Source organism: Ochotona curzoniae, unplaced genomic scaffold (assembly GCF_017591425.1).
Source record: "Ochotona curzoniae isolate NIBS_2020 unplaced genomic scaffold, NIBS_Ocur_1.0 contig_1302, whole genome shotgun sequence".
Classification (NCBI taxonomy): Eukaryota; Metazoa; Chordata; class Mammalia; order Lagomorpha; family Ochotonidae; genus Ochotona; species Ochotona curzoniae.
In genome coordinates, this window is record NW_024465035.1 from 19,393,197 (window position 1) to 19,408,761 (window position 15,565).

Here is a 15,565-nt window from a genome sequence, read left to right on the forward strand (position 1 = left end):
GGTGACCCTTGGAGTTGGTCCTGGGCACACAGCCTAGGGGAGCCTGGGAAAGGGGCCACGCTGAGGGCTTCTGGTGACATTAATCCCCCCAAGTATGTGACACCCCAGTGCTTAGTGCTTAGCAATTGGTGGCTCAGGGTCAGCCCAAGTGGAAAGGTCCCCCCACCCACCCACCGTCACATGAGGCACTTAAGCAAAGAGTACCAAGACAACAGCAGTGAGCTAAACCCAAGACTGTAGGGTAATACCTAAACTAGAGAAAAATGGGTTAAAGTGCCAGTTCCCAGCTGTCCCTCTCTCAGGTCTCCTCTACATAAAAGGGGTGAAAACTGCCTGGATCACATGGCTGATGTATGCTAAGTAATAAGGACACTATTGATGATGCCACACCCTCATCTCTGGAGTCACAGTCCAGGCATGAAAAAGCCCTGTCCCACGCTATCCTGGCCACGGCCTGGGCTCAGTGTGGCAGAGCAGAGGAAGGGAAGGGACCAGGAGCTGGAATCTTGGTCAGAAAGGGCCTGGCCGCATGGTGGGAGACCAGTCACTCCATCAGCAGGTGCAGCAACAGTCTTGTGTCCGCCCAGTCAGTCTGAGCATCCTCCCTGACCCCTGAACTCTGAAGCAGCTTCCAGAGCCACCTGGCCGGGAAAAAGCTGCGTGTGTGGCTCCGAGCCCGCGGCAGGGGGGAAGACTGCCACGGAGATTCACAGGACTGCGAGGGAGGACATGCAGCCAGATGGCCTCACCCATTGTGGCTCCAACGCTTGCTCTGGCTAGGGGACTCTGCAGGTTAATTATTCTCTCTGTTCCTCCTCATCTGTAAAGTGGAAGCAGAATGCAAGCAGCAGTGAAAACCAAACCCCGTTCAAGCAGCTCCCGTGCGTCACCCAGTACTTCCTCCCATACCCGAGTAGTCGGTATTATCCGTTCTTGGGGTGCATGACAGAGTGGCTTGGGGAGCAGGGTGTAAGGGGAGGCACCCCAGGGACCTGGCTGACACTGTGGAGGCCCCTGACTTCACCTGGAGGGCGGAGTGTCTGGAGTCCAGGAGCGCCAGACCAGGCAGGTGCAGCCCAGAGCCTCTGCCTGATAGAATCAGGTCAGCAGCCGAGAGCGCTAATGGAATTTCCTAATCTCGTTAGTGAGAACATCATCTCATTGTGCTGCACATGTCGGGAGGAATCCAAGTTCAAACACTTCATTACTGGGAACTCTGACTTCACCCATTCTCACTTCTGGAGGGGCCATCTGTAACCTTAAAGGGATTAGCAGGCCAAGATGTGGGGTCATTTGCAAAGCTAAAGGAATTAGTGAGCCACTGAGATAGAGACGCTTGGAAAGTCAGAAAGATGAGCAGGCAGGCCTCGGGAATGCCTACTCTTACTAGTGAATGCCTTCTCTACTTGCCCGAAAGCAAAGCAGAGCCTCAGGCACCTGCACGCCTCTAAGGCTTGGAGCGTTTTAATGGATAGCCGTGGGCTGAGAGCTGATGGGCCACGTACAGCACAGGCGGAAGAGGAGAGTTGCCCAGCCAATAAGCTTTTGTTCCCACGCCCATCCCGCCCTCTGCTGCACTGTGGCAGGCTGGATGCTGCCCTGGTTGGTCTCAGGAAGGCTTTGCTTATCCTTGGCCAGTGGCCCAGGCTGAGAGGGGGTGGTTGCTGTGTAAGAGGATTTCTCACCCCAGGGGAGCAAGGAAAATGTGCCCGTGTGGCTCTTCCCGCTGCCCCAAACCAGGCCACCATCCCTGGATAGGACACCTACTTTGGCCCCCCGGCAGCAGTTCAGGGAGAGGGAAATTAAGTGATCCAGGCATGACAGGTGCCAGGGAGGGAGAGAAGCTAGAAGCTGGAACATGCTGGGCCCTCAGGGGTGAGGCCTGTGATTGCTTTGGGACCGTGGCACTACCCACCCCACACTGGTTGCCACACAGGCTAGCCCAGGCCCCTTGCTCCTAGCTCCTTGTGCAGATGGGAGGCCTCCCTGATTCCCAGCTCAGTCCTTTGGCTCATGAGAGCAGTGCATGCATGCTCCAGATGAACCCCAGAGTGCAGAAGCACATCAAGTGCAAAGCTAATGGCCTCTCTCCCTTGCCCAGTGAGCCCATTCCCTAGACACTTTAACATTCCAGTGTTCATCTTCAGGATTTTTTTTTTTTCATCCAACTGTTTGTCTTGGAGATGTTCCCATGAAAGCATCCACAGACCTGCCTCGTTCTCACCAGCGTATCAGGGTCCAGAGTCAGATCATATCCATAATTGATTTTAATATTCTGCCTATTGATTGCTTGTCTTGTTTTTATGGTATTAGAAGCAGTATACTGCAATCAACATCAGTTATGTATATTTTGGGTGCATGTCTCCTATTATTTATGAAGTCAGATCACTAGATGAGGAATGGCGGGGCCAGTTAAGAACCTTTTGGGCACAAGCAAATACGCCGCCCCCTCCAGAAGACCACAGCCTGCCCTGCAGCCAGCTCTAAGCCTTGTGCTTCTCCCAGTGGCATCTGAGCACACACTGGGTTTTTGTTTCAGCATCTCGATGCTCTTAACTCTAGGGAGCGTGTGGTCAGTACCAACCCCCAGATCACTTCTGCCAGTACTATGCACACAACAGCATCTAGAAGGACGTGTGGCACAGACTGTTTCCTGACCCACTGGGATCAGCTCCAGTGAGAGGCTGGAGAGGGAATAGGAGCAAGGTGGAGTCTGTCCGGTGTCTGTCCCCCTGCGACCTCCGCAGCATCGGTGCAGGCCAGCCGCCTCATGGAGCAACAACCCTAGACTCAGCAGGACTGGGGAGGTCGGGGACAAGACGCCCACCCAGAGACTGACACATGTGTCCTGCTTGTCCCCAGACTACGCCATCAGAGGAGCCAGCTGGGCCTCAAATAGTGACTCCCCAGGCTCCAGGTGTGGATGGCTGTGAAGAGCCAGGAGCACGACAACGAGCTCTCAGCGCCGTCAGTGTCCTCACCAGCGCACTGGAAGGTCAGCACCCCGGGGTCGTCCTCACCCTCTCCACCTACACTCCGGGTGTCTCACCTTGACCCAGCCTGCCTCGGGTCTCGGCTGCACTGGCCTGACTTGGACATTCTGGTTTTGCCTCGTTTTTTCCCAGGCCGCCAGTGTGGTTGTTTCTTGCAAAGGGCCACAGTGTCCAAGTCTGTCCCCCATGTCTCCACACTGGCCCCGAGCTGTCTCAGGCTTAGAGTGGCCCCAGCCCATCTTCATATCTCTCCTACGTTTGTGTTGGGCCTGTCCCAGCTCACCTAGGCCCGCTCTGGCCTCTTGGAAGCCTCTGTCCTCTCTGCCTCACCCTCCCAGGCATCGCACAGCTGTCCTGCTGTTTCCACATGAAGAAGCCCCACACCTGTCCTAGGCCACCCCTGGGGTCTCACCTCCCTGCTTGTTCTTCCTCTCCCAGATGTTTCTCATCTCACTCAGGCCCCACGAGTCCCCATCTGCCTCCACCTGCTCTGTCCTGGGTGTGCTTGTCCACATGGGGCTATTGTCCCCAGGGCGCATACCTTTCTCCTCATTGGTCCTATCTCAGTCTTGGTCTCTTGTCCCTGGGGCCCTCTTTTCCCAGGCCATGTCCTTAGTCTATCCTGCCCCCATTCGCTGTCCCACTGGCATCTGAGCAACCCTGTCCACATGTCAAGACCCCAGGCGATACTAGCTATCTCTTGGGGTGTCACCAGATGCACAGGACTCCATCAACCAAACTAACACTAGCTGTTCCCCCAGAGTTGGAAGAGTCTCACCGCAAGTGCCCCCCATGCTGGAACCACTTCGCCCAGCGTTACCTGATCTGGGAGTGCTGTCCCCTGTGGATGTCCATCAAGCAGAAGGTGAAGTTCGTGGTCATGGACCCCTTTGCTGACCTCACCATCACCATGTGCATCGTGCTCAATACGCTGTTCATGGCACTGGAGCACTACAACATGACTGCTGAATTTGAGGAGATGCTACAGGTCGGAAATCTGGTAAGGCCCACCTGCAGCCTGCTCTGAAGCAGGCATCGTATGTGAGGGTTGGTATAGATGAGTGCCAGTGTTTTATAATGGGCAAAAGGATGGATAGATGGCGAGATAGAGGGAAACATGGATGGATGGATGGATGGATGGATGGATGGATGGATGGATGGATGGATGGATGGACGGATGGACGGATGGACGGACAGGCAGGCAGATGGATGGGTGAGTAGGTGGCTGGATGGATGGATAGATAAATGGATGAACAGGTGAGTGGAAAGATGGGTGGATGGTTGAATAGGTGGATGGATGGGTATATGCATGAATGGATGGATGGAGACAGTGAATTAATCAGAGCCAGATTTGACTTCTGACTCAGCTCTTATTAACTCTTAGTCTCAGTAATTGGCAGAATAAGTATTTGTTGAATTTAATAAATGCAAAATGAGTGTGACAATATTAACCTCATAGGGAGCTAATGAGGATTGAATAAGATCATGCATCTGATGTGCTTGACTCAGAGTTTGATAAACATTAACCACTCAAAGTAAACGATAGCTGTGATGATGATGATGATTCTTGTCATGGAAGAGACTTGCCCTAGCAGTCAGATGGTCTGGGTTCTAATTCCGGTTTCTCTTCTTGAGGGGAAATCAGCTCCTGCCTCTTCACCATACAGAAGGGGAGACTGAAGCACAGAGAAAGAGGGGATGACGTGGAAGGCACAGTAGACATGTAGCCAGTGGGTTCCTGTGGACAGGGGCACTGTGGCTCTGCGCAGGCCCAGCAGGGAGCGCCTGGGGTCTTCACAGAGGTTGGGTGAGGGAGGGACCCCCTAGCCCTTTTGTCTAAGTTCTCTCTTGCAGTAGACTTAGTCCTGCCTCAGGCTCAGATGCTCAGGTGCCCCTTGGGCACTAGGACTTCCAAACTGGGGATGGTGAGGGCTCTCTTCCGAGATACTTTGCAAACCCAGGCCTCAAAGTAGCTTTCTGCAGGAGACAGATGTTCTCATTCACTGTGCTGTAATCTCCTTTCCCTGTCTGCAAAAAGAAGTAAAAGCGATACCTGGGTCTGCAGACATCTCCAGAAGCTGTTGGGTGTGTTGAGGGGGCTTAGATGGTGGTTATGTGGGATTTCCAGCAGCCAGGCAGTGTAAAGACACCCCTCCCCCAAGTTGCTGTGTTGTTTCCAAATTGCTGTTGTGGTCCAGTTGCTGGTCATAGACAGTGGAGCTGGATTATACCTGCATTTTATTATGCCTTACGTTGCTAGTACATTAGGTTTTTCGTTTCTTGCATGGAATATATTATAGATGATTTAAATGTTAAATGTGAAAAAAAAAATCCACAAAAACAAACATGCACACATAATCTTAGTATGGGAAAAAGCCATCCTGAGCTTGTCTCCAAAGACAAACTGTAAAGATTAGAAGATGAGGATCTATCTGACTCATTTTTCAGCCTAGCAAAGGTCAAAGACAGGTGAAATGTCCACCCCCAGAAGGATTATGGACAAGAAAGCCAGAAAAGATTCCTGTAGTGAAGCCATTAAAAATGTAATAACAAAATTTAGCAAGCAGTTTTTGGAAATGCAGCATTAAGGGCGTGCCAGAAGTGAAAATGTGTGGAATAGCTCTGTGACTGCATGGGCGGGGAGTGCCAGCTTGGGTGATCCACACACACGGCAGAGATCCTCAAGCTAGGAATGCTGGTAATCTGAGTTGGAGCTGAGTAACCCGAAAGAATATGGCTGTGTTAGTCCATTCTCTGGTCAGAGAGCACCACAGACTTTGTAAACGACAAACAAGTTATGTCTGTTGGATTCGTGGTTCTGGTGACTAAGAAGTTCAAGATCAGGGGTCGCATCTGATGAGGGCCTTCTTACTTGGCTTAATAGGGTGGGTGACATCACGTTGCCAGAGAGCAAGCCGGAGGCAGAGAGGGAAGGGGCCAAGTGCCTTTTAGAACTGTGCCCACCCCCCCACAGTAAGTCACCCACTCCCTCAGGGACAGCCTGAGCTCTTTCGTGGGGGCAGTGCCCGAGTCACCTCTCCAAGGCAACATGTCATCCATGGAAATTCATTGTCCACTGGAGTTTTGGAGAAACCATTCAGGCCACAGCGACAACCTCTACTTTGAGTGAAGTAGAAATACCTGCTTGGTCACAAGGGAAGTGAGATAAATAAATAAATCAAGAAAAGCTATCTCAGCTGGGCTGAAAGGGAGGGAGCTTCTGGCTGTTGATGTGGTCATACAAAGATGGAGGGCCCCAGTCACAGCTGAGTTGTGTTGAAGTCTGTGACTAACACATGAGCCTCTTCAGTGATGCTGGGAGGATGCCGCAGGTGCCTGCAAGAGTCCACCAACAAAGCATACCTTTCACCCCAGCCATGCTAAGTGCCGCCAAAGTACAAAACACACAAGGCGATAGCTCACCGTGAGCAAGAGTCAGCACACACTCTCTCACTCAGACTTACCTCCTCACAAAGTGACACAGTAGAAATGCCACCCGCAAGGTGATAAAGCAGTAATGTTTAAACTAGCCAACGACATTAAAAGGGAATTCAAAACATAAGAAGGGAGAATACCTCAACTTCGAAAAAGAGCCAAATGAAATACTAGGCGTTAAAAACGTCACTACTGAGATCAAAAGCCCAATTTTTAAATTTCATTTCATTTATTTATTTATTTTATTACATTGCATTATGTGACATAGTTTTTTAGGCACTGGGATTCCCCCTACCCCTGCCCCGACCCTCCCCCCATGGTGGATTCCTCCACCTTGCTACATTGCCACAGTTCAAGTTCAGTTGAGGTTCTTTCATTGCAAGCATATACCAAGCATAGAGTCCAGCATCTTATTGTCCCAAAAGCCCAATTTATAAACCAAATAGTACATGAATGCAGTATGGGATGATAAACATAAGTCTAGGGATGTTTCCGACCATATAGTGCAGACAGATGAAGAAAGAAGGAAGGTAAACGGATCTGCCACCATTTACCAGATGATGATGTTGAATATGTAAGTAACCCAAGAACATCCCCTACGAGGTTGTTAGGACCAATGAGCGTTCCACCATATTCATGAGTATAGACTCAGAATGGTAAATTGTGTTCCTAGAGTCATAACCAAAATCTTCGCTGGTGGTCCTCACAAGCTTTGTAAGAAGAAAAGTTAGCACAATCATAATAGAAACTATGGAAAAAATGCAAGAACAAATGTACCAAAGATATATGAATTCTACGTGGAAACAATTGTGAAACTATTAGGAAACATAAAAGAAACCTTAAACAGGTGGAGCAATGTGCCGTTTTCATGAATAAAAGCCTAAATGTTACAGAGGCATCGGTTTTTTCTCAGATAAACCTATAAGGTCAGCGTGATTCAAAATCTCAACACTTTTTTTTATGGAATTTGACAAGGTAATCCTCAAATTTTTATGAAAAGTGGAATCTATAAAAATAAATCAATGGGATAGGGAATTTGCTAAAATCTATTTGGACACATTATGAAACTAAAAACATAGTAGTGGTACACAGATAGAAAATAAAGCAAGGGTGCAGAACTGAGACCTTAAAATTGCAATATGTATTTAGGAACCTGGTCAGTGACAACTGAGGAAAATTATTTCTACAAGGAAGAAGATAGATTTAGATCCCTACCTCACACCATACTCATAGCCAAGGTGCATAATCCTACATGTGAAAGAGGAAATAGTTTTAAACTTTTAGTAGGGGGCAAAGTTTGAAGATCTTGGAATGATTTTATATTGTGAAGGAAAAATAAATTTACATGAAACAATTTACATTAAAACTTATAGCATCTGCACACACAAAAAGGAGACTGAGAGCTAAGTGAAATTGCCACCACAAACTGGAAGTTGACATTGTGAGAAGCATTTTATTACAGAGATGCACAAGTCGGATGATCTTGAACACTTACATGCTCTAAGGGAGATAGGGATGCTGAGTGGCCGCAATGGCTGGAGCTGCACTGATCTGAAGCCAAGAGCCTGGAGCCTCTTCCAGGTCCTAGAGCTTTGGACTGTCCTTGGCTGCTTTCCCAGGCCACAAAAAGGGAGCTGGATAGGAAACAGGGTCGCTGGCATTAGAGCCAGTGCCCACATGGGATCCCAGAGCATGCAAGGCAAGGAGTTTAGCCGCTAGGCTACCACGCTGGGCCCAGTGCATACCTTCTTAAGAAACACACATGTCTGCACAGGGAAACACTTACAGGGGAAGTCTTTATAGCGCTGTGCATCAGAGGAAAACTGGAGCAAATGTTAGCATCCATCCGTAAAACCTGTGCATGAATGAGAATGAACATGCCTCCGGTAGGGATACAGCTCAGGAAGGTGAGAACAAGAGGGCACCTGCAGCTGAAAGGAATACAAAACTTCTCTGCTTGAAACATACAAAAACATGTACAGCAGCGAGACACCTCCGATGCAACGCGGTGAATGCCTTGGAATGGCCAGTCCCTCAGGTGGCTGAGCATTGCCTGTGAGCGCACCTGCTGGGAACATCTTTGGCTCAATGGCTTCTTTATTTCTCAGTTCCCACCTTGTAGAATGGTGACACATCACATAGGGTTATTGCAAGGATGAAATGATTTGCAGCAACACCTGGCATGTGGCAAATGCTATCTAATTCTTGGCTATTATTATTTTGTAGGAGAAAATGAAACAAGATTCGAAACATAGGGGGAAAATTTGGGGGGGTGTGCAGAATTTGGTACAAAGATGCTCTTGAGATTCTGTCTTTAAAGCATATATGGTAAACACCCTTAGAGTATTTTGTAATTTTAAAAAATAGAGTAAATCACAAAGCAGGAAAATTGTGCCATGCATATAGTGGACCAAGTGGTAACATCCTTAATGTACAAAGTGTGTCTGCAAACAGTGCAGAAAAAATAAACATCTTAATAAAACCATAAGCCAAAGCGAAGGAAATGTCTACAAAGTTCCTATTGACTGAGGAAAGGTCGCAGAAATACCGGACCCAGCACTGGCTTGGTTGAAGGGAATCACCCATGGGAGAGGTCAGGTTCTGTCCAGGGATGTCCTCTGCAGCGTGGGTCAGAGACTCCAAAGGTTCTGTCTTGTAGAAATTCCATTTCTAGGACTCAACTGTTAGAACATGATCTAAGAGGTTGCTTTCAGATCCTTAGGGAAGGGACACGTACTGTGGCTGTACTGTTTACTAGGAATAAAGAACGTATGACACCAGGATGGGCAGGATTGGCCCATGATGGCACAACCATACGGTGGAGCAGGCAATGTTATTTAAATCTCCACCTGCTGGGAACTGTGGTTAGTGGGCACGGATGGCCGTTCACCAGGTTCCAAATGCAGGTTTACAGTGAGTAAAGGATTATTCCGCTAAAGATGGTTAGACCTCCTACGGGAAGTCAGGGCAAGGAGTCCCCACACTGAGCCTCAGGCCAGCGAGCATATCCAACAAGCAGTATTGTTGACATCTGCCTGGATCTGGTACTTTGGGCCCCCTCGGCAGGCAGGCAGACATGATCAATGCTGCCGGTGCCAGCAATCATCATCCTTTTCAGCCATTAACTCCAGCCTCCTGGGGAGTTGGTGTTATCCCCATTTTACATCTGGGTACACTGGACACTCAGATGAGAGGCTGGCCCAGGATCACACAGTGGCAGGTGCCCATCTCAGCTTACCTCGTATCACCAAACTGTGACACCCACAGCCTTGGGAAACCAGGGATGATCCCATGGCGAGAGGTCTGACTGCTCGTGAGAGCTGGAGCCTAGACACGGTGAGGTGTGGAACCCTTCCTTGACTGCACTCCCCAAATGTGAATGCTAGCCATGGTGTGCCAGAGAGGAGGGTAGTCCAGCAGGGGCCGGAAGTGGGGGATGGGTGTCTCTGTGCCAAGGCCCGGCCATTCATGCGTTTAGTGAGCATGTGTTGCGGGGTCATGGAAGATAGCTCTGCTTGGGACACAGTGAGGCAGTGAACTCTCCTGTCACAGTCCATGCAGCCCTATCTATGGCGAGAGCAGGTGTATGTGCAGGGTGCCCATCTTCTCTCATAGAGTGCGGAGGCGGCCCAGCCCATGGTAACTCACCCTCTGATTGCCAACCCAGTGACATCATCATGCTGTGCCCCTGTATCCAGCCCCTCTCCCACCTCCTCACAGCTACTGCATGCCCCACACTGTTCCCAGAGGGACCCTGGCCCTGCCCTGCAGAATACCCTGGGTGCCCCAGACTGCTCCACAGCATGACCCAGAAAGAAGGCCCTTGGTTTCCCCAGCAGCCAGGATCTCACAGAACATTCTCCTTCCAGGAGCCAAGCTGCTGTTGGTACCCTTGGCACAGCTCGAGGCAGTTAGCCACAGCCACAGCTGCCTGGCCCCCCTACACGTCAGACTCCTTGACTGGCCAGGGCTGCACAGCTCAGGAGTCCTGAATGAATGCATCAGGCAGAGCCCAGCAGCTGTTCACTCAAGAATGTTCCAGGACCAGGAGGGACCCTCCGACTCCAAGGACAACACTGTTTCCTCAAACTCAAAACCTCAGCTCCCTAACCTGTAAAATGGCCACCATGAAGCTCTCCTCAGCTAGGCCAGTAAAAAGAAAGAATACAGTTATTGGAGGCCATTGAGAAATGGTGGCTGGTGGCGAGCCTGGGGAGAGGCCCTCCAGGGAGACAAGGACAGACGCCATCAGCCTTGCTCGGGATGTGTGGAGTGAAAATGCTTGCTGTGGAGACCAAAGCTGAGGGCTGTGGGACTGTGTCATGTCAGCACCCACCTTGGCTCCCTTATGAGTCCCCACAGAACCCTCAATGGCTGCCTGTTCTTTCCCATGACCAGGCTGTTGTCTCGTGTGGTGAGAGGCCAAGAGGGCAAGGCCACAGCTGAGGAGGAAAACTGGGGCTGGGGCCGAGACGCAGGAAGGAAGACGGCGGTCCCCTGGGGGCGGGATGGTGACTGAGGTGGGAAGACAGTGGCTCATGTGGGGTGGGGCCATGGCTGAGGCACCTGCCTGAAGCATGGGGCGGGGAGTGGGCCTTGGTACAGGTAGAGCCACACCCAGGAGAGAGTCTAAAGGCAGGGTGCCCCCGAGTTGGCCAGAGGCTCTTTCAGTGTCAGGACCTCTGCCTTTTGCTTGTTCCTCAGGTCTTCACTGGCATCTTCACGGCGGAAATGACCTTCAAGATCATTGCCCTTGACCCCTACTACTACTTCCAGCAGGGCTGGAACATCTTTGACAGCATTATCGTCATCCTGAGCCTCATGGAGTTGGGCCTGTCCCGCATGGGCAACCTGTCGGTGCTGCGCTCCTTCCGCCTGGTACCTGCCTGCAGCAGCTGCTGCTCAGGGGGACGAGGGTGGGCACACCTGTGAGGTTAGCCGGGTCCATTATAACCTCCTCAGTCCCCACAGCGTCTGGGTATTCACAGATCAGGTCACAGGGAGGAGGCTAAGATTAAGGCAAAACACGTATCCCAAAGCCTCCTGCCATGCAATAGGTGAGGCCGGGGCTGCGGGCCACTTAACCATAGGCTCTGCCTGTTGATTTCCGAATCAGAAAACGAATGCATGCAAGGCTACCTGGGAACCTCGGTGAAATTCAGATTCTGATTCAGGAGGTCTCAGGTGGCTCCCCATGGCCGCCATGTGGAGCTGGAGGTGTGGTTAGGGAAAGCTTCCCACAAACAGTTCCAAGCACCATGAGGGGTTTCACTTTGAGAAGTAGCACGGCAGGATGGTGGAGCCATGGGGAAAGGCAAGGCCGTGAGCTCTGAGCCGAGGAACTTAGACAAGCTGCTCTGCTGGTTGGATGTGGTGACCACATAGCAATGCTGACCTCACATGCTGATCACGAGCTTTTGGAGGAGTTAATCCATCCTGTGCGTAAGGTCTGACACTTAGGTGTTCAGCACGTGTTAAGTATCTGCCACCTTCTTTGTGATTACTGGCAGGAAAGATGGAGATGACTGGGCAGTCAGAGAGGATTTGAACTGGCCCCAAGGTTACCTGATGAGGACAGGTCTGGAAGAGGCAGGGCACCCACTGCATGCTGGGAGAATCTAGTGGGTAGCTCCTGGCAGGGAGACTCAAGCCAGCAGGGAGCTTGAGGAGACAGACCTGGAGCTGCTGCCCTGATGCCCAGAGCACAGTGTGGCCAAGGCTGTGGAGAGGAACAGAAGGGTGTGTTGTCACAGCAGCAGCACAGAGCTCCATGGGTTCTGCAGGCTGAGGCAGAGCTGGGGCGTCACAGGCAATGAAGCCCTCACAGGGACCCCCTCCCCTCCTCCTCCCCAGCTACGGGTCTTCAAGCTGGCCAAATCGTGGCCCACCTTGAACACGCTCATCAAGATCATTGGGAACTCGGTGGGAGCGCTGGGGAACTTGACGCTGGTGCTGGCCATCATCGTGTTCATCTTTGCCGTGGTGGGCATGCAGCTCTTCGGGAAGAACTACTCAGAGCTGAGGCATCGCATCAGTGACTCAGGCTTGCTGCCTCGCTGGCACATGATGGATTTCTTCCATGCCTTCCTCATCATCTTCCGCATCCTCTGTGGCGAGTGGATTGAGACCATGTGGGACTGCATGGAAGTGTCTGGGCAGTCTCTGTGCCTGCTGGTCTTCCTGCTTGTTATGGTCATTGGCAACCTTGTGGTAAGTCAGCCAGACACACACACACACATACATTTATCCAACTGCATTCACTTACCCTTCCTCCCTCCCACTCACTCATCTGTCCACCAAGCCATCCACTGATCTATCTACCCATCTAGTCATGTACCAAACTACTCATTACTCATTCTCTCATCTGTCTGTTCACCCAACCATTCATCCCCCTGGGCAACCACTTAGCATATTTGCACTTAGCATAAATCTATCTATTCACTTCCCTGTTCATTCTTTGATCTGTCTACTCTTCCAGCCATACCTACACTCATCAGCCAACCCATCCATTCATCTGTCCACTTCTCTGTCCTTCAGTCTACCTGCTTACCAGTCTTACCATTGTCCATTCATTCCCCCAGTCGTCCATCTTACAGCTCTAGTTGACTCATCCAGCCAGCCATTCATTTGGCACCCATTTATGTATCCGTCCATAAACCCGTTTGTTCTCTCTCACACACACAAATCCATTTCCATCAATCCATCCAGCTAACCATTCTGAGCACCCATCTGTACATCTGTCCATCAACCCATTCATTCTCACACACACAAATCCATTTACCTACCTACCCATCCAACCATTCATCTATTCTTCCTTCATTTACCTAACCACTTACTCATCTGTTCCCCCATCCATCAACCTTCCCATTCATTCATTCACTCACTCACTCATTCATTCACCAGTCCTATCTGTCTACTCACCTGTCCATTGAACTGTCTGCCCACTTCCTCACTCATTGACTCATCTGTTCACTCACTTTTTCATTGCATCTTGCTCGTTTAATCTATTGACTTATTACTTCTTCTAATTTATTCATTTCTTAATCTATCCATTATTTTATTAGCCTTCACACAGTTTAACTTTCTTTTAAATCGTTCATTTGAGAAGTTGTTTTTTTTTTTTAATTTTAAACATTTACTTATATGAGACAGAAAAAGAATGTTTCCATCCATTGATTTACTCTCCACATGCCCTCTGTAGCTGCTGAGGTTAAAGCCGGGAACCAGGGATGAAATCCAGGACTTGCATGTGAATGTCAAGAGCAAGGCATTTGAGCTCTGCCTCCCAAGTTCTTCAGTAGCAGTCGAGCCAGAACCCTCTGATAGATACATAGTTAGACCAAAAGCCCCTTGATATCAGACATACCCATCTTACTCATAAGGCCAACACCCAGCTCCCAGTTTTTTCATTCCAGCTCAACAAACATCTTAGGAACTCCTTGACACACAAAACGTTGTGCGTACAGAGGTAAATGTGTCCAGCCCCCACCTTGACACCGCTCCCTTGAGAGATACGGGGGATGAAGGGGATAGGGTCAGACAGCTGTTGAGTTAACCCAAGCCGGTCTAGGTGACCAGAGCCACAGAGGAGGAGCCTTCCCAGAGGAGGAGTCTTTGGAGCCGACCCAATACATGGCTCTTGCTGAAGAGGGAAAAGACAGGGTAGGCAGGGCGCAAGCATGGCTAGGTGGCCCATAGGCAGCTGTGGAAAGAGTTCCCTGTTTTCCTAGCACAAGGGGGCCACCTGTCCACCCTAAGCCAAGTTCACTTTCACATATTTTTACAATGTGGATATAACTAGAGTTGAGGCAGATCATAAATGTCAGAGAAGGTGGCTTTGAAGGTTGCAAGGTTGAGGAAAATCAGTAGTTCAGGTGGAAGACACAGAGCCCTCTCCCTGGATGCTCACACCTGCTCCTGGTGCAGCATTTATGTCTGTGAGCTGCATAAAGTCACATCAGATCATGGCTATGGGGCAGGTCTGAGAAGTTATGAATTGCAAAGCCCTTCCCTGCACCTACCGGCTTTAAACCAGGCCAAATGTAGTCCCAAACGCTGAGCTCAGAGTCCCAAGAGGAGCCAGGGCATCAGTGCCCAGGGCCCATGGAAGCCAGGTCGCGCTCTGTCCTCCTCGGGGTGAGCTCTGCTCTAAGGGGCCAGGCTTAACAGCCCCTCCCAGAGCCCTGTGAGTGCCCACGGACCTTTCTGGGGACAGAAGGATTCGAAGCTGCTAGAGAAAGGGAAGCTGACTCCAGCCTACGCAGCCCCCTCCCTGCAGCAGCCTCAGAAATTGGGCCGTTGCCGGCAGAGGCGTGGGAGGAAGCAATAGGAAGTGATGAGCCGCAGGGCTGGGGAGCAACAGCAGCGTTGATTGACTGGGGGAAGCACTGTACACAGGCTGCCGAGCTTCTGGAGCCGGAGGCGGGGAGGCCCTAGAGTCCTGTGTGGGTGGATGGGGCTGCCCCCCAGCCCGGTCCCAAGATCCGTGGAGGTCAGGAGGTGCAAGCCAGGCATGGGACAGGGCTGTCAAGAGGGTCCAGAGTAGGTAGCCAGGATGCAGGACAGTCCAGGCTGGGTTGTGGGGACACGGCGGGGGGGGGGGGGGTGGCGGGAAGGGGTGGGCTGCCAGGGAGGTCAGTGCAGATAGATGGCAGCTCTGGAAGGCTTCACGTGGCCTGGACCCAGAGATGACACAGAGAAGGGCTGCCAGGTGTCAGAAGTGATCATCTGCCTGCAGACATAGCAGGGAGGCCCTGCCACCCCCTCCCTCCGTGCTGTCCACATGAATGTGTGTTATGCTTCAAACCCAAGGCATGTTGCTGAGCTCTGGCGCACTCATCAGAATCTGTAGCCCCAGGTTTTCTGGCTACTGTGGGGGTCCCGGCAAGCAGCATGTCTTAGGGGCTTGAGAGCAGTGGACCCTCCCGGTGGGCCGCCATCCGTCGCCAGAACCCCATGCACTTGCCCCTTTCTCTTTCTTGGGGAAGCTGGGGGTGGGGGAAGACCAAGACATCCATGGGGGGGCTTTAGCTCTGGCATGTTTTATTCAGGGTCAAGGGGGTGGACAGGGACACAACCAAAGCCCAGTTGCTGTCACAAGCAAAGTCCTTTTTCTCCGCAGAGGCCACAGCTGCTTG

At 51.0% G+C, this 15,565-nt stretch overlaps 1 protein-coding gene across 15 annotated transcripts in view; it reads left to right on the forward strand.

Moving 5' to 3' along the window:
- The window catches only part of SCN5A (sodium voltage-gated channel alpha subunit 5), a 61,244-nt gene that overhangs the window by 19,935 nt on the left and 25,744 nt on the right, over window positions 1-15,565 (forward strand). For all 15 annotated transcript variants that reach the window (XM_040965538.1, XM_040965627.1, XM_040965528.1 and 12 more), the window contains exons 12-15: window positions 2,863-2,995; window positions 3,755-3,993; window positions 11,133-11,306; window positions 12,282-12,638. In XM_040965538.1, coding sequence (XP_040821472.1) covers window positions 2,863-2,995; window positions 3,755-3,993; window positions 11,133-11,306; window positions 12,282-12,638 — 903 coding nt within the window. The remainder of the gene's footprint in view (window positions 1-2,862; window positions 2,996-3,754; window positions 3,994-11,132; window positions 11,307-12,281; window positions 12,639-15,565) is intronic.